Raw genomic sequence first — 19,055 nt, forward strand, 5'->3', positions numbered from 1 at the left:
ACAAAAGAAATTCAAAATGAACTTTGAAGAATTAAGAGAATGTAACAGTGACAAGGTAAAGCACAACAAAACACTACTGAAATATTCCAAGTCTTGCATTTCAATGAAAGAAATTCAAAATGAACTATGAATATCAACAGAATGTAACTGTGACAAGGTAAAGCAAAACAAAACACTATTGAAATATTCCAACTCGCATTTCACGACAGAAATTCAAAATGAACTTCGAAAAATCAAGAGAATATAACTGTGACAAGGTAAAGCACAACAAAACACTACTGAAATATTCCAACTCTTGCATTTCAATGAAGGAAATTCAAAATGAACTAGGAAAATCAACAGAATATAATTGTGACAAGGTAAAGCACAACAAAAGACTACTGAAATATTCCAACTCTTGCATTTCAATGAAAGAAATTCAAAATGAACTTTGAAAATCAACAGAATGTAACTGTGACAAGGTAAAGCACAACAAGTCACTACTGAAATATTCCAACTCTTGCATTTTACGACAGAAATTCAAAATGAACTTTGAAAAATCATGAGAATTTAGCTGTGACAATGTAAACCACGACAATAAACTACTGAAATATTCCAATTATTTAATTTCACTAAAGAAATTAAAAATGAACTTTGAAAAATTAAGAGAATGTAACTGTGACAAGGTAAAGCACAACAAAACACTTGTGAAATATTCCAACTCTTGCATTTCAATGAAAGAAAGTCAAAATGAACTATGAAAATCAACAGAATGTAACTGTGACAAGGTAAAGCATTTCACGACAGAAAATCAAAATGAACTTCGAAAAATCAAGAGAATGCAACTGTGACAAGGTAAAGCACAACAAGTCACTACTGAAATATTCCAACTCTTGCATTTCAACGAAAGAAATCCAAAATGAACTTTGAAAAATCATGAGAATGTAGCTGTGACAAGGTAAACCACGACAAGACACTACTGAAATATTCCAATTCTTGCACTTCGCGAAAGAAATTCAAAATGAACTTTGAAAAATTAAGAGAATGTAACTGTGACAAGGTAAAGCACAACAACACACTACTGAAATATTCCAACTCTTGCATTTCAATGAAAGAAATTCAAAATGAACTACTTGCCCTTGAGGCAGATCCCGTTTATTTTCGATTCCGAGTATTTTTGGTTTTCCCTCCAAAATTGACCCCTGCCCTCAGAAATGGAGGAAGGAGGGGCCTCTGAGCCTTGCCCTTGAGGAAGATCCAATTTATTTTCGATTCTGAGTATTTTCGGTTTTCCCTGGAAAATTGACCCCCCCCCCCAACCCTGCCCTCAGAAATGGGGGAACGAAGGGCCTCTGAGCCTTCCCCTTGAGGCATCTCACGATTTATTTTTGATTCTGAGTATTTTGGGTTTTCCCTCCAAAATTGGCCCCCCCACCCCTGCTCTAAGAAATGGGGGAACGAAGTGTCTCTGAGCCTTCCCCTTGAGGCAGATCCCATTTATTTTCGATTCTGAGCATTTTTGATTTCCCCTCCAAAACTGACCCCTGCCCTCAGAAATGGAGGAAGGAGGGGCCTCTGAGCCTTGCCCTTGAGACAGATCCCATTTTTTTCGATTCTGAGTATTTTCGGTTTTCCCTCCAAAATTGACCCCCTCCCCTGCCCTCAGAAATTGGGGAACGAAGGGCCTATGAGCCTTCCCCTTGAGGCAGATCACGCTTTATTTTCGATTCTGAGTATTTTTGATTTTCCCTCCAAAATTGACCCCCCCCTCCCCTCATCTCAGAAATGGGGGAACGAAGGGCCTCTGAGCCTTACCCTTGAGGCAGATCCCATTTATTTTTGATTCTGAGCATTTTTGATTTTCCCTCCAAATTGACCCCCTCCCCTGCCCTCAGAAATGGAGGAAGGAGGGGCCTCTGAGCCTTGCCCTTGAGGCAGATCCCATTTATTTTCGATTCTGAGTATTTTTGGTTTTCCCTCCCAAATTTACCCCTCCCTTCCCCTGCCCTCAGATATGTGGGGACGAAGGGTCGTTGAGCCTTACCCGTGAGACAGATCCCATTTATTTTAGATTCTGAATGTTTTTGGTTTTCCCTACAAAATCGAACCCTCCCCCTCCTCTGCCCTCAGAAATGGGGGAACGAAGGGCCTCTGAGCCTTCCCCTTGAGGCAGTTCCCTTTTTATTTCTTTTCTTTTTTTTTTTTTTTTTCCCTCCAAATTTGACCCCCCCCCCCTCCCCTGCCCTCAGAAATGGGGGAACGAAGGGCCTCTGAGCCTTCCCCTTAAGGCAGATCCCATTTATTTTCGATTCTGAGCATTTTTGGTTTTCCCCCCAACATTGACCCCCCCACCCCGGCCCACAGTATTGGGGGAACGAGGGGCCTCTGAGCCTTCCCCTTGAGGCAGATCTAATTTATTTTCGATTCTGAGCTTTTTTTTTTGTCCCTCAAAATTTGACCCCCCCGCCCCTGCTCTCCGAAGTGGGGGTACGAAGGGACTCTGTGCCTTGCCCTTGAGACAGATCCCATTTATTTTCGATTCTGAGTATTTTTTGTTTTCCCTCCAAAATTGACCCCCCCTCCCCTGCCCTCAGAAATGGAGGAAGGAGGGGAACGTTAAACTATTTTAAATTGACAACACTGTCCAAACATCACTTTTGTATTATACAGTACAATGTAAACCCATCTCCCCCAAACTCTTTTCATAAATATCTAGTTACATTACTTTATTTCCGGTAAATCCTTAACATGATCAAAGTCATGAAGCAGTCACTCCAATAAGCCAAGATCATTACACCTTTTCAAATGCCAGTCCAACGATTCTGAGTTAACCGTCGAAGTTTTTAATAAAAAGGAATTAAGACATGTACACATTATGCTTTCAAAAAAACCAGTCTGGTTGAAAATTTTAGAGTTGAAACAAATTTAAGTGGGGAGAATTCCCATTCATACTGCTATCTTTTTTGCAATGTTTAGGAACAGGCGGGGAATCCCCGCTCGTTTGGAATGGTACCAACGGGACATAAGCAAATAGCACATAGTTTCATAACGTGTTTAATCACGTGTAGAGGTCCCATAGAATAACAATGGAAGGAACATAGCGCTATAGAATAGCATAGAAGGGGACATAGAATAGCATGGGAGGGAACATAGAATAGTAGGAAAGGGAACATAAGCCCTTAAAATAACATGGGAGGGAACATAGAATAGCATGGAAGGGAACACAAGCCCTTAAAATAACATGGGAGGGAACATAAGCCCTTGTAATAGCATAGGAAGGAACATAAGCTCTTATAATAGCATGGGAGGGAACATAATCCACCCAAATCCATAAGTACATGCTCTGGAAAGACGCCAAGGAACATAAGGCAAGCAAATCCATAAGTACATGCTCTGGAAAGACACCAAGGAACATAAGGCAAGCAAATCCATAAGTACATGCTCTGGAAAGGCGCCAAGGAACGTAAAGGCCCAGAATAACATGGAGATTCCTATAGCTTCAAGCAAAATGGTACCTCTTACCCTACTCCTGACAGCATAAAATTAATACTCTAAACCGTGCCTTGGATATTGCTGATGCTCACTTTTGACAACCTGCGTGCACATAGTGTGTTTCGATCCAGTTCATCATCCCACTCAATGTTCACTGAAAGCTTCATCGTAGTACCTGTAGCCTCAGTAATCGTTCTAGTCGTAACAGTAGCAATAGCAGTAATAGTAGAAATATGCGCAAAGTGGCTTTTCGTTCGTTCAACAGCCTCATCATTATGCCTCAAAAGTTTTAAGCTAATACCCTAAGGCGTTCCTAGGATATTCCTGACACGCCCTTTTGACAACATACAGGCACATATTTTGTTTTGATTTGGTTCTGCCTCCCCCCTCAACATTCCCTAAGAACTTCACATTAATATTCTTAGCCCAAGTGACAGTAGTGCTAGTAGCAGCCGTGTTGCTATTAGTAATTGTGTGCACATAGTACCTCTTCGTTATTTCAACATCTTTGTCATTAGGCCTGAAAGTGTCAACTTATTACTCTAAGTCATTATTGAAATTTTACTGATGCACTGCTTAGACAACCAGCATACAAATAGTGTGTTTTGATCTAGTTCATCCCCACATCCATATTTCATGAAAAATTTGCCGTAATACGTCTCGCCTTAGTAGTAGTAACAGTAGTGCCTTCAATATCCCCCTCAACAAACCCCAAAAGTTTCAACTTAATGCCCTAAGCCGTTCCTAAAATATTGCTGATCAAACTGCAGCACTCTAGCGTTTTTTTTTATTTAGTTCAGCATCCCCCTTGAAATTCCCTGAAATTTTTAGCTTATTTCTCCAAGCCTCTCCTCAGATATTGCTATTATATCATTTTGATAACCATGCATACAGTGTGCTTTTATTTATTTCAATATTCCATTCATCATTCCCTGTAAGTTTTATCCCAATACCCTCAGCCTCACTAGCAGTAGTACTAGTAGTAGTAGCATGAATCAGAAACAAACTCTCTAGCATGATTTGAAAAACAGTCAAAAATTAAATAAAAAAATAAGTTTTTCATCTAAAAGTAATGAGCAGCATTGAAACTTAGAACAATTAAATTATTCTGTACATGAAGGGCTGCCTTTCCACTACCCTGGCTCTTTACGCTAAAGTTCAACTTTTGTCCCGATTCTTTAGAAAATACTACTCAAACGCAAGCGGCGTTGATTTTGAATGACAAGTATTTTTTAAAGAACATTTTCTTCAGCGTAAAGAGCGGGGCTCTTTACGCTGTGGTAAGGGGCACCCTTACCACTTTCTAGCAATAATCTGAAATCGACCTACAAAAGGGGGCAAAACCAAAGTGTTGCTCCCGCAACAAAATTCACCGAATCTTACTTAATACACTACTTAATGACTTGTCCCAACGGATTTCCTTTTTGAGCATCCAAGTTTTACAAATTTAAAACACTCGCATCCTTTCTGTGGAAAAGCTAAATAAGTTTCAAGTGTATTCTTTCTAAGAATACATGAAGAAAATGCAGTTTCTGTTCAGCTTTTAAAACAATGTTGATTAGAAAGTACTTTTTTACATTTTTCTTTTAAGTTCCAAGGACATTAAATGAAAACATTTCTTTCCCCTTAGATCTATTTCCACGTGAAAGTCTCGATTTTCTAAGATTTAGTTTTGGTTGTTTCAATACTATGAAGTTTTTAGGGCAGTACCACATTTTTGTCAGTGTTACCATGTTGAGCCTCAAAATAAATAAGCAATACTAATGAGTTAAATTTTGCAGCACTATTCTTACGTAGAAATTCAAGCAGTAACAGTCTCAGGAACTTCAAAAGAAAGCTGGCTTACAATAGTTTGGTGTTTTTTTTTTTTTTTTTTTTTTTTTTTTTTTTTTTTTTTTTAATGTGGCGCCTGCTACTACAGAAATCTGCAGAACTGCCCTTGAAAGTCTTTTCTCATTAAAATCAATCTGCAGGTTTTTTCTAATTCTGCAAGATACATATGGTTTAGTAAGTTCCTACTTAACAAAATCGAACAATCAGATTCTGTTTTCACTGTAAAACGTGAGTTTTTCGTTTTAAGATTTCATTATAAAGTAATATAAATTCCAAAGCCATTTGAGAATTTGTGGAAAGGTCTAGCTGTGAGAAACATAATCTTAACAGATGACAGGAACGCGCCTAAAGGCTTGTCCTAAATGTTGCAAATTGTTGCATTACATTCAAACTGCAAATCAGTGTTGCAAGAGTTGCTTTATAGTTAATTGCAAAGTCCATTAAATCCATTTCTACCTTTTACTACATTACGGCAGTAAACTGACCCACATTCATATTACAAAATTAATTTACAACTTATATTGCTCACGCAAAAGTCCAATTAATATTCATGTAAATAATAAAAAACTAAATTAAAGTCTTAAGGGACAACTATCACTGGCTTCCAACAACAACAAAGCTATTGAATCAACCTACCAGAATCGGGGTTACCACCCTTAGTGATTTATCGCTATTTCTAGTGATTTTTTATGCTGCTAATACTAAAAAAATTACTAAATTTGGATATAAATCACTAGATTGTTGAAGAAAATCACTAAATCAACCCAAAAATCACTAAAATTTAGTGATTTTTTTTGTCACCGGGTGGCAACCTTGACCAGAATGCTTCATGCAACGAGAATCTTATTGTGTTGCGGAAGCAACACTTTGGTTTTATTCAGTTTTTTGTTTGCTGTTGGTTTTGGTTTATTGACAGAGAGTAATAAAGGTCTAATGTAAGCAGTTTTTTTAAGCATGCATGGACCTTAGACTGGACCCTAGGATGATATTGTCGGGAATACAAATTGTCAAAAAATCCACAGAAAACTAAGTTTTTCCGTTGACTCTGGGACAATTTTTGTAACAAGAGTACTCTGTTGGGTGAAATACAATTCCACAATGTTGCGCGGCACGGCGCGGAAGTTGCGTTTTTAACGGCCTAGTTCATACAGCGCTCTATGTTTTAGTGATGTAGCCGTTATAGTTTCACGTTTCACATATTGCTCTTAGTGCTTTTATGCTACCGCCTCTTCAATGAAAACAGATTGGTAGATGTCCTTGTAGGAATATTTCAGTCCTTCACAGACTGAATTTTTTTTTCGTTTATTTGTCTCTTTTTTGCTTTACCCTAGCCTTGAATTTGTTTTATCTAGCTTTAGGTTTTTCAGCGCTTAAAAGCATTGTCAAGTTCCCCCCCCTCATATCAACAACACAAGCCGCCCTGAAGTATCTCTAAATGCATGCTGGAAGATAGTGCCCCCAGTGATGAGTTTGACCCAGTGGCCAGCGTTTACTCCCCCCCCCCCCGCAGAAAATCCCCCTAAAATATCACCCCACGCGGCTGGCTGGTCTCCAATCCCTTTAGACTTAAAAAAGGACTAGAACTCTCAATTTCTTATCTAATGAGCACACACCAAAATATCTGCAACCATGAGGTGGAGGTATGGATGAGGAAGAGGCAGTCCCCCCTATAAGGAATAAATTATATTCCCAATAATTCAAAGGGAGTAGATATCAATTTCACACTTTTTATGCCTTTTTAAAAGTTTTTGTTTTGTACCCCCCCCCCCCAAAAAAAAAAGCTTTGCTGAAAAATAAAATTTTGCTGGCTTTTTTCTGGAAAACTTTTCCACGCAGGAGGGGATTACCGGCATGATTTTAAGAACAATCAGAAAATGAAGTCTCTATTAAATGAAAGTGCGCTAACAAAAGATTTTCACCCGAGTTCATCAAAAAGCAATTTTCTGGGTGGAATTTTCAGCTATAATGGAATTGTCGGGGGGGGGGGGGTTCCGGCGGGGGAGGGGATAATTTACGCGAAAAGAAATTTCCACGGAGGAATTTTCTGTAAGGAGAATAAATTTTTATTGAGGGATAGCCGGATTTTCCGGGATAATTTAAAAACGATCAGAAATAAAAAAAAACAAAAAAAACAAGTTTTTTAACTGAAAGTAAGGAGCAACATCAAAACATAAAACGAACAGAAACTATTACATATATAAAAGGGGTTGTCCCCTCCTCAAGACCTTGTTCTTTAAACTAAAGTTTTGACTTTTTGTCCCAATTCTTTCAGAACGATTCCTGAAACACAATGGCCGTTTAATTAGAATTAATTAAAAAAACTTTCCGAAAAAATGAGTTTTCCAAAGGAAAGTAAAGGTAATTTTCAGCTTAAGATCAGCAGATACAAATAGCTTTAAAAATTCAAACTCAAAATGACCAGATATTATTATTAATGAATAAATGAAATCCAAAACAAATCGAACTTAAATAAACAATCATAGCAAAAACATACAACGAGTAATAATATAAATGAATAAGTAGATCTTAAAGCGAGTTATGCTTAGATTAAAAATGACAATCAAGCTTAAGACGAAAAAAATATTTTCTCAATGGAGCATAAATAAAGCTTAAAACAAAGGGAAATTAAATAAACAGTCAATGCAAACAATCAAGAAAATAAATAAACAATACAATACATATTAATGTAAATTAATAAATAAATCTTAAAACGAGTGAAACTTAAATTGAATATGCAAATTAAGCTTGAAACAAACAAAAATCACCACAAAGAAGAGTTTGGGTTTGACCTCCTCTCACCATAAAAGTCTAAAACCTACTGCGTCATAGGCGCTTTACTGAAAACCAAATTTGTGACAAATATTTTCTTTTGTACTTATCTCTGAAAATAAACATTAAAATTATAATAACATTTTGAACTGATCAGCTTTCAGTAATTAATATCATTATACATCAAATATTCAGTTTAATTTATTAGCTCTTGTTAAAGTTGTTAAAGACGAATATAGTTTCCCTACAAACAAGTGATTGGATACTGCCTCCTTTCCTAACTGTAAATAAAAACCAAAAGACTACTGCGTCATTGGCGCTTAACTGCAAACGGATTATATTACAAATACTTTCTTTTCCAGTTCTTACAGCATTGAAAATAAAAATAAAATTACAGCGAAATCAATTCTTGAGTTGATGGATCTTTCAACAATTAATATCATTATACATCAAATATTCAAATTTATGTTGTTTATACTTTCCAAGACTGTTCAAGACGCATATGGTTTTCAGTAAAGCGCCAATTACGCAGTAGGTTTTAGACTTTTACAGTGAGAGAAGGAGGCAATACCCAAACTCTTGTTTGTAGTGATTTTTGTTTATTTCAAGCTTAATTTACATATTCAATTTAATTTTCACTCGTTTTAAGAATTATTTATTAATTTACATTAATATCTATTGTATGTTTGTTTGCATTGATTGTTTATTTAATTTCTATTCGTTTTAAGTTTTATTTGTGCTTCAATAAGAAAGTATTTTTTCGTCTTAAACTTGATTTTCATATTCAATCTAAGCATTACTCGCTTTAAGATCTATTTATTCATTTATATCATTACTTGTTGTATGTTTTTGCTATGATTGCTAATTTAAAGTCCGTTTGTTTTGGGTTTCATTTATTTTCTAATATTAATTTTTGGTCGTTTTAAGTCCAAGTTTCAAAAGTTGTCTGTATCCGAAGATCTTGAGTTTAAAATGGCTTATACTTTTATCTTAAGAGCTTATTTTTAGGAAAGTTTTTTTTTAAATCACTTTTTTTTAGTTTTGGATTTCAAAAAATTTCAATTTTATAAAAATTTCCTTATTTAAAAATCAAACTTAAAAAAAAAATCCAATATTCATCAAATTATCAAAACTAATATCAAAGTAACATTTTCAAAGTAAAAAAATGGGTTTGTGTCAACATTGGAGTTTTTATTATCTGATGTTTGAACTATTTTTAACAAAATTGCTATCTCAAAATTTTTATCGGATGGATTTGGGGAAAAATGAGCCCTCTCTGAAGTTAATACGAGTATCCCTTCTATAAAAACCATATAAATACCTAGAGTATAACTTACAACGCCTATCCCTCAGCCCTGGGAGGTTGTGCTGACCCTGGAGTTTCAATATCTGATGGTTGAACTATTTTTAACAAAATGGTTACCTGAAATTTTTATCGGATGAGTTTATCCACCCGATACGCCCAAAGGCGTGGAGGGCAGGAGGGGCTAGTTGCCCTCCGATCTTTTTCACGCTGAGAAAATGAACTACATCTTTTAATTTCCATTCAAATGAACCCTCTTTGAAGTTTATACGAGTATACCTTCCATAAGAACCATATATGCCCCCAGAGCAATATTTACAACGCCTGCCCCGGCCCTGGGGGGGGGGGGTTGTGTCGACACAGGAATTGTTCTTATCTGACTTTTGAACTATATTTAACGAAGTTTTGTTATAAGATCTTTGAACTATTTTTAACAAAATGGCTACCTCAGATTTTATCAGATGTATTTGGGGGAAAAGGGCTTGGGGGGGGGCAGTTGCACTCTGATCACTTTTGACTCTTAAAAAGGGCTGGATTTCAATATCCAATCAAATGAGCCCTCTCTGAAGTTTATACGAGCATCCCTTTCATACGAACAATATATGCCCCAGGACATAACTTACAACGCCTGCCCCCGGGCCCTGGGGGGTTGTGACTACACCTGAGTTTTTTTTTATCTGACTTTTGAGAAATTTTTAACTTAATGCCTATCTCAACATTTTTATTAGATACATTTGGGGAAAAGGGGCGCGGGGGGCTAGTTGCCCTCCAATATCTTTTGACTCAAAAAAACTTAACTAGAACTTTCAATTACCAATCAAATGAGCCATCTCTGAATTTTTACAAGCATCCCTTCAATAAGAACCCTATATTCCCAAAGGGCATAACTTAGAACACCTGCCCTCGGGCCCTGGGGGGCTGTTTTGACCCATTAGTTTTCGTTATATGGTCTTTGAACTATTTAAAAAAAAAGCTATCTCAAATTTCTCATCGGATGGGTTTGAGGAAAAGAGTGCGTGGAGGGGGGGGGCTAGGTACCCTACAATCTCTTTTGACTCTTAAAGATTGAACTAGAACTTTCAATTTCCAATCAAATTATACGTGTTTGAACTTAATATAATCATCTCGTGCATAAGACCCATATATGCCCCCAGGGGATAACTTATAACGCCTGCCGTCGGGCCCTGGTGGGTTGTGTTAACACCAGAATTTTATTATATAATCTTTGAACTATTTTTAAAAAAAATAGCTATATTAAAATTTTTAATGGATGCATTTGCTACAATAGCGTTTAGGGGGGGAGGGAGCTGGCGACCCTCCAATATCTATTGACGCTTAAAAAGTGAACTAGAACTTTCAATTTCCAATCAAATGAGCCCCCTCTGAAGTTTATACGACAATGTTGTCTATACAAAACCTTATATGCTCCGAGGGCATAACTTACAACCCTTGCCCTGAGGGCTGTGGGAGAGTTGTCATCCTCAAAGACCTAATTTCCAGAACTTAAAACTACATTTAATAAAATGGCTGTCTCAAAATTTTGATTGGATGTGTTTGGGCAAAAGGTGCGCTTGAGAGGGGGGTTAGTTGCCCTCAAATCACTTTCGATTATTAAAAAAGGCACTAGCCCTTTGAATTTCAAATCGAATGAGCCTTTTTTGTAGTTACTACGACAACACCTTCTATAAAAACCTTATATGCCCCCAGGGCATAGCTTAAAACCCTTGCCGTATGGGTTTTGGGGGAGTGTCCTCCTCAAAAAACCTTTTTTCTATCAGGAAATCGACTACGATGAGCAAAACGGGTATCTCAAAATTTGGATTAGATGTGTTTGGGGGAATGATGGGGAGGAGGAGGGGGGCTAGTTGCCCTCCAATCAATTTCGATTATTAAAAAAGGCACTAGCCCTTTGAATTTCCAATTGAATGAGACTTTTTTGAAGTTTCTACGACAACGCCTTCTATAAAACCTAGTTTGCCCCCAGGGCATAGCTTAAAACCCTTGCCCTAAGGGTTGTGGGGGAGTGTCCTCCTCAAAAACATATTTTCTGTCAGGAAATCAACTACGCTGAACAAAATGGCTATCTGAAAATTTTGATTGGATGTGTTTGGGGGAATGATGGGGCGTGGGAGGGGGGGGGGGTAGGTGCCCTCCAATCCCTTTCGAATATTAAAACGGGCACTAGCTCTTTTAATTTCCAATAGAATGAGCATTTTTTGAAGTTTCTACGACAACACCTTCTATAAAAACTTTATATGTCCCAAAGGCATAACATAAAACCCTTGCCCTGAAGGTTGTGGGGGAGTGTCCTCCTCAAAAAAATATTTTCTATCATGAAATCAACTACGCTGAACAATATGGCTATCTCAAAATTTTGATTGGATGTGTTTGGGGAAATGACGGGCGTGCGGGGGGGGGGGGGGCTAGTTGCCCTCCAATCACTTTCGACCATTAAAAAGGGCACTAGCCCTTTAAATTGCCAATAGAATGAGCCAGTTTTGAAGTTTCTACGACAACACCTTCTATAAAAACCTTATATGCCCCCAGGGCATAACTTAAAACTCTTGCCCTGGGGGTTGTGGGGGAGTGTCCTCCTCAAAAATATATTTTCTATCTGGAAATCAACTACGCTGAACAAAATGGCTATCTCAAAATTTTGATTGGACGTGTTTGGGGGAATGACGGGCGTGGGGGTGCTAGTTGCCCTCCAATCATTTTCGACCATTAAAAAGGGCACTAGAACTCTCAATTTCCAATCGAATGAGCCCCCTTTGAAGTTTATACGACGACCCCTTCCGCATGAAGTGCCTCTGGGGGAAAATATGATAATAAAACATTGGAGCCGTATGGCCTTTACTATAGGCAACGCTACAGCGTTGCCTCTGATATTAAGCTTTCTACAAAAACTTTGCTATAAAAGACTCCTACGAAGCTTTCTAGAAAGCTATAAAAGCTTTCTAAAATTCTATAGAAAATTTTTCATCACCCATAGAAAAAACTCGTAGAATTTGACAACACTTTCGTCCATAAAAACTTAAACAATAAAAATTTGTTGGTTCCCAAACCCATCTACCCTTTCAAAGGAAAGCTAAACCTTCTTAAACTTTTTGGTGCCATTTGCTTTTAGCTTTTTGATGATATTTCGCCTACTTTTTTTCTTCCTTTTTTTTTAATTTGGCGTCCGCTACTGCCAAAAATTGAAGAAGTTTATATGGAAGTCTTTGAAACAAAAATGAATTTGGTTTTTTCTAAGTTTTTAAGGTACTTAGGGTGTAAAAATTCCTCTTTTTCCCTTTCCTTAGCACTTCTAAAAAAAAACTAATACAATTTTCAAATTTGGGGGGGGGAGTATGTTCCACAAGGTGGGTGAATTTTTCGGAGGGTAAACGCCTAGAACCGTTTAAGTCCTAGTCACTGGGAAGCAACAGCTTCAGTGGGTGGTAGGGCTAATATTTATTGGTATGATTTTTATCAGACTTACCCCTTCTTTGGGGGAAGAGGGCCCCATTTTGAGAATCTCAGAATGTTCCAAATTTTATTAATTTAATGCTCACCGATTGTTCTGTTTCAGCCACTTGGCCATGCAACAATTGTGAAAGGAGTGATTGCAGTCACCCCAAATTACGACGCAATCTTCCTTTCCACTTTTATTCTCCGCCTGGCATTTCAAACAAGCATCTGAAAAATTAATAAATAAAGAGGTTAAACAAATAAATATATAATAAAATATATTGGTAAATAAAAGCGAAGGTTTACATGAATAAAAATGTAGTACCGAGAGACCGGCGGCTTCGCCGCTGGTCCACGGCACGTTTACGCGGCATGCTTGTATATATTGATTCTCATTTTCACTTGCCTTCTAATCGCAGGCAATGTGAACTTCTTCTTTATGTCATGGTGTCACCATAGGTTCAATACAACCCCCCTCGATTACCTCCCACCCCAACTGAGGACGAACTGCTTTCCGGTTAGCTGTATATGATTGGCCGAAAAGGACATTCTCTGGCAATCTGTCATCTTTGTTCGCAGACTCGGTCATGTGAAAATTCTTTTTTGTTCATTTCGTCTGATTCGGGATCATAACGACGCCAGTATTTTGGCTTTTTCATCATTTGCTAGCGATGTAACTGAATTGTATTGCACTGGAAAACCAAAGCAGCACTGCAATTTTACAATTTTATTGATCATGCAGCACATATTTGGGTTTAACTCCACACACAGACTATGAATAATCCACCTTAAGACTAATTCTCTTAGTAAAGGATCGTTGGTATTTGGAATTTCAGCCGAAATAAAATAATCAATTTCGACCAGATTACGGATCCGATCAAAAGGACTCATGATCAATAGCATGGGGGCCCATAGGCTGAATTTTAGGGGGGCTTAACAGGTCTAATCGACACTTCATTTTGAATTTATAGGTATATCAAAATGACACTCCAGTAGTAATGGGTCTATTGATTGAAAAAATACATGAAAAAATACATTGAATGTGTCTATTGATTGAAAAAATGCATGAAAAAATACATTGAATTGCGCAAGAAAAACCCATGCTTGAGACACTGTATTTACACGTGAACATTTTGAAAGTTTGCCATACTATAATGCATGTTATGAAACTAAAGTCGAGGTTTTTTAAAGTTGGCAATGTATAATGTGGTCGTACATGTTTTGAGAGTATGGTCGTAATAATATAATGTGGTCAAACAGGTTTTTTTTCTGTTTTTAAACTTGGCAATGTATAATGTAGTCAAGCATGTTTTGAGAGTTTGGTCGTAATAATATAATTTAAAGCAAACAGGTTTTTTTCTGTTTTTGTTGTCAATTGCACAATGAATGTACGTCATGAATTCACGTGTACATTCTTAAAAAAACAAAACTGGTATGATATAAAGAACCCACATTTTTTAATTGTTTGATTGACGTGTTTGGGGAGATTACGTTCCTTGGCACCTTTTCAGAGCATGTACTTATGGATACCTTTCCTAGCAAGATGGTTAAACATGCTTTTACAATCGGAAATGTTTGATTAACATTTGCAAAAAAGGGGTAATGGGATTTGCGAATTGGAGGAGATGGGGTGATTGTGTACTGTATAATACACAAGTGATGTTTTGGAGAGTATTGTCAATTTAAAATAATTTAGAAGTAGAAAAATTTAATAAGAAATGGCTGAAAAGTGTTTTGAGGGAGATGGGTTGCATGGAGGGTTGAGTTGCACGAGGGTACAGTTACACAGGGGTTTAGTTAAATGGGGGTCGAGTTGCACGAGGGTTCAGTAGCACGAGGTTCAGTAGCACGGGGGTTCAGTTGTACGGGGTTTAGGTTATAGAGGGGTTCAGTTACATGGGGGGTTCAGTTGCACGGGGGTTTAGTTAAATGGGGCTTGAGTTGCACGGGGGTGGAGTTGCACGAGGGTTCAGTTGCACGGGGGTTCAGTTACATGCGGATTCAGTTACACGGGGATTAGTTAAATGCGGTTGAGTTGCATAGTCTCGTTGGAAAAATTGGAGTTCATACTTAAACAGTTCTATTAAGAGCTATTGCTATGGAAATGGTTCATTTTTGAATCGAAACTATGCTTTTCTGACTGAAGATACACATTTGAATCAGAAAATGGGAAAATGTACACAATTGAAACAGAGAAGTGTGTTTTGACGATATTTTCTATAATTTCGTCTGAAAAATAGGAGTTCACGCTTAAAAAGTTCTATTAAGAGCTATTTTTATGGAAATGCTTTTACAATCGGAAATGTTTGATTAACATTTGCAAAAAAGGAAAATGGGATTTGCGAATTGGAGGAGATGGGGTGATTGTGTACTGTATAATACACAAGTGATGTTTTGGAGAGTATTGTCAATTTAAAATAGTTTAGAAATAAAAAAAATTTAACAAGAAATGGGTTGCATGGAGGGTTGAGTTGCATGAGGGTTCGGTTATAGGGGTGACCGTTACACGGGGGTTTATTTCCTTTGTAGTGAGGTTCACTAGGGGTCAGTAGCATGTGGGCTCAGTAGCACGGAGGTTCAGTTGTACGGGGTGTAGTGTATCCCGGTGTTACGTTGCATGGGGGGTTCAGTTTAACGGGTGTGTATTTAAATGGGGCTGGAGTTGCACTGGAGTTGAGTTGCACGAGGGTTCAGTTGCACGAAGGTGCAGTTACATACGGATTCAGTTACACGGGGATTAGTTAAATGCGGTTGAGTTGCATAGTCTCGTTGGAAAAAATTGGAGTTCATACTTAAACAGATGGAGAAATGGTACTTGTTAAATATTCGGGTAGACATACGACTAAGAAACGCTTCACTATAAATAAGGCTATCGTGTTTTTCCGAACTTTCTAGGGCAGGGGTAACTATTTAGTTTAAATAATTCTAGGAGGAATTGAGTTTGTGGCTGGTGTGGAAAAATGGTACTTGTTAAATATTCGGGTAGACATACGACTAAGAAATGCTTCACTATAAATAAGGCTATCGTGTTTTTCTGAACTTTCTAGGGGGGGGGGGTAACTATTTAGTTTAAATAATTCTAGGAGGAATTGAGTTTTGTGGCTGGTGTGGAAAAATGGTACTTGTTAAATATTCGGGTAGACATACGACTAAGAAAAGCTTCACTATAAATAAGGCTATTGTGTTTTTCTGAACTTTCTAGGGCGAGGGTAAGTATTTAGTTTAAATAATTCTAGGAGGAATTGAGTTTTATGGATGGTATGGAAAAATGGCACTTGTTAAATATTCGGGTAGACATACGACTAAGAAACGCTTCACTATAAATAAGGCTATCGTGTTTTTCCGAACTTTCTAGGGCGGGGCTAACTATTTAGTTTAAATAATTCTAGGAGGAATTGAGTTTTATGGATGGTATGGAAAAATGGTACTTGTTAAATATTCGGGTAAACATACGACTAAGAAACACTTCACTATAAATAAGGCTATCGTGTTTTTCCGAACTTTCTAGGGGGGGGGGGGGTAACTATTTAGTTTAAATAATTCTAGGAGGAATAGAGTTTTGTGGCTGGTGTGGAAAAATAGTACTTGTTAAATATTCGGGTAAACATACGACTAAGAAACACTTCACTATAAATAAGGCTATTGTGTTTTTCTGAACTTTCTAGGGCGAGGGTAAGTATTTAGTTTAAATAATTCTAGAAACAGGTGACTTGAAATGCTTCATTAGAAATAGTTTATTGCTAATGATACCTCCTCGACACATATTTGTTTTATTTGCATTTTATAGCTATTAGCCAAACGCTCCTCTGTGTTTGTCACACCAACTAGTAAATATTTATCGGGGTTTTATTTTTCTGTTCAATTATTTGCAGTGTAAGCCAATATAATTACCTCATTCTTTTATTCTAACTTAACTTGTAGGAATAACACTTCTAGAATAAACACTCATTCTCTCTACTAAATAGGTTTATTCATGTAATACGGTGAACAAAAGACAATTAATTCTCCGTATTCTTCTTCTTCTTATACAGCTAAAGGTTTTTCTGCGCTTCCCGCACCAAACAGTAAATATTTACCATGCTTTTATTTTTTCCCGTTCAATTATTTTCAGTGTAATCCAATATAATGCTAGGGGGAGTAAAAATGGTAGTTATTTAGTACCCGGTAAACAGGTGACTTGATATGGCTTCATTAGAAGTAGGCTATTGCTAATGATACCTCCTCGACAGATATTATTATAGCTCTAACAATTGTACTCTATTTTTTGCGCAGAGACACGATGTGGCTTTCCCACTATTGCTCTATGTCCAGTTATCGACACTAACTAGTCTATTGCATGTGTTAAATCAGTATGTTTTTCACAGTTGAACGATAAAAACATAAGTCATATCTTTAAAAAAATTGAAGATTGAGCATTTCTATAAAGTATGTTCAAATAAAAAAGTTATATCAGCGTTGAATAACGACAAGGAAACGTATTTGAACTATGAAACGAGTAAAAGTGGTAACACTATTGGCAATGTATGCATGCATTGTCATGACAGTAAGGAATTAGATTTCTTTGGAATACCGCAAAAATTCAACTATTTTGTTGGTGGTTATACGAGATTGAGATCTCCAGAGATGATTGCACTCAAAGAGAATGCCAACATAAAAATAATCCTTGATGATAGAGGACAACTCCTTGCTACTGTTGCAGGTAACACATTACCTACTGATACATCCAATCGTCACCTTTAGGGTATTAGCATTCAACGGAAGATCACTAAAAGAAAGACCTAATCTTCTACTAATATCGTAAACCATATCTTGTCTACGTGCCGAAACTGTTACCTGTGTAAAAATAATGTGATAAGACACAGTGAAGTTACCGGAAAAATAAAAAGGTAATTGTCAAAAAATATTACTAAAGAATATAAAGATGAATCGATGAAAAACAAAGCACCAGCAAACGTTACTGCCATTGATCAAACAATAAATTAACCAAATAATACCAAACACGAAAAGCATATTGAGCCTGTTGATGTGACACCAGTAAAAATTGTGTATGACGCAAAATGGAATAATGATTATTCTACTGATTACGAACTAAGAGAAGACAATAGCTATAATATCAAGAGAGAACATGGTGAACTATTGTATGGGACAGATTCAAAATGTCCAAAGTTAATCATCGATATTAATAATGTATCATAATATATTTTTTGTATTAATATTCTACATAGCATTATTTCATTAAAAATATATTATGCATTACATTGTTATGTGTTCATTATTTTTAGAGTAAGCTAGCATATCAAACGTTTAGAATGTCTAATAAAACGTCGGAGATGTAAGAAAAGGAATTTGCATACATCTGTTGTCAAACACATGGGATAACATTCACAAAATCTTCGTATCAGAATGAATAAATTATTTATCAGCATCCGTTGTTGGATATGTCATTATGAAAAAATTGTAAGTAAGTAAGTAACAAACTCTTTCTTGAATTCACCTCTTGGATACACAATACAGAAATTTCATTAAGGAAATTATGAAAAAAAATTGTAAGTAAGTAACAAACTCTTTCTTGAAGTCACCTCTTGGATACACAATGCAGAAATTTCATTTAAGAAATTATCAAAAAATTGTAAGTAAGTAACAAACTCTTTCTTGAATTCACCTCTTGGATACACAATACAGAAATTTCATTAAGGAAATTATGAAAAAAAAAATTTAAGTAACAAACTCTTTCTTGAAGTCATCTCTTGGATACACAATGCAGAAATTTCATTTAAGAAATTTTCAAAAAATTGTAAGTAAGTAGCAAATTCTTTCTTGAATTCGTCTCCTGGATAAATAAAAAATACATTTCATTCAAGAAATTATGACGAAATTCGAAGTAAGTAACAAACTCTTTCTTGAAGTCACCTCTTGGACACACAATGCAGAAACTTCATTTAAGAAACTATGAAAAAATTGTAAGTAAGTAAGTAACAAATTCTTTCTTGAAGTCACCTCTTTGATAGACAATACAAAAATTTCATTAAAGAAATTATGAAAAAATTGTAATTAAGTAGCAAATTCTTTCTTGAATTCACCTGCTGGATAAACAAAAAGACATTTCGTTCAAGAAATTATGACAAAATTCTAAGTAAGTAACAAACTCTTTATTGTTTTCACGTCTTAGATACACGATGTAGAAATTTCATTCAAGAAATTATAAAAAATTCTCATTAAGTAATTCACA

The 19,055-nt window shown here is 36.5% G+C and overlaps 1 protein-coding gene across 1 annotated transcript in view; it reads right to left on the reverse strand.

The window, feature by feature from the left end:
- Roc2 (Regulator of cullins 2) overlaps window positions 1-19,055 on the reverse strand; it is a 169,259-nt gene that overhangs the window by 11,469 nt on the left and 138,735 nt on the right. The window contains exon 2 of the mRNA XM_089103613.1: window positions 12,931-13,054. Within this exon, the coding sequence (XP_088959739.1) occupies window positions 12,931-13,054 (124 nt within the window). The remainder of the gene's footprint in view (window positions 1-12,930; window positions 13,055-19,055) is intronic.

Source organism: Artemia sp. Qi Xiang Cuo, chromosome 17 (assembly GCF_049724085.1).
Source record: "Artemia sp. Qi Xiang Cuo chromosome 17, ASM4972408v1, whole genome shotgun sequence".
Lineage (NCBI taxonomy): Eukaryota > Metazoa > Arthropoda > Branchiopoda > Anostraca > Artemiidae > Artemia > Artemia sp. Qi Xiang Cuo.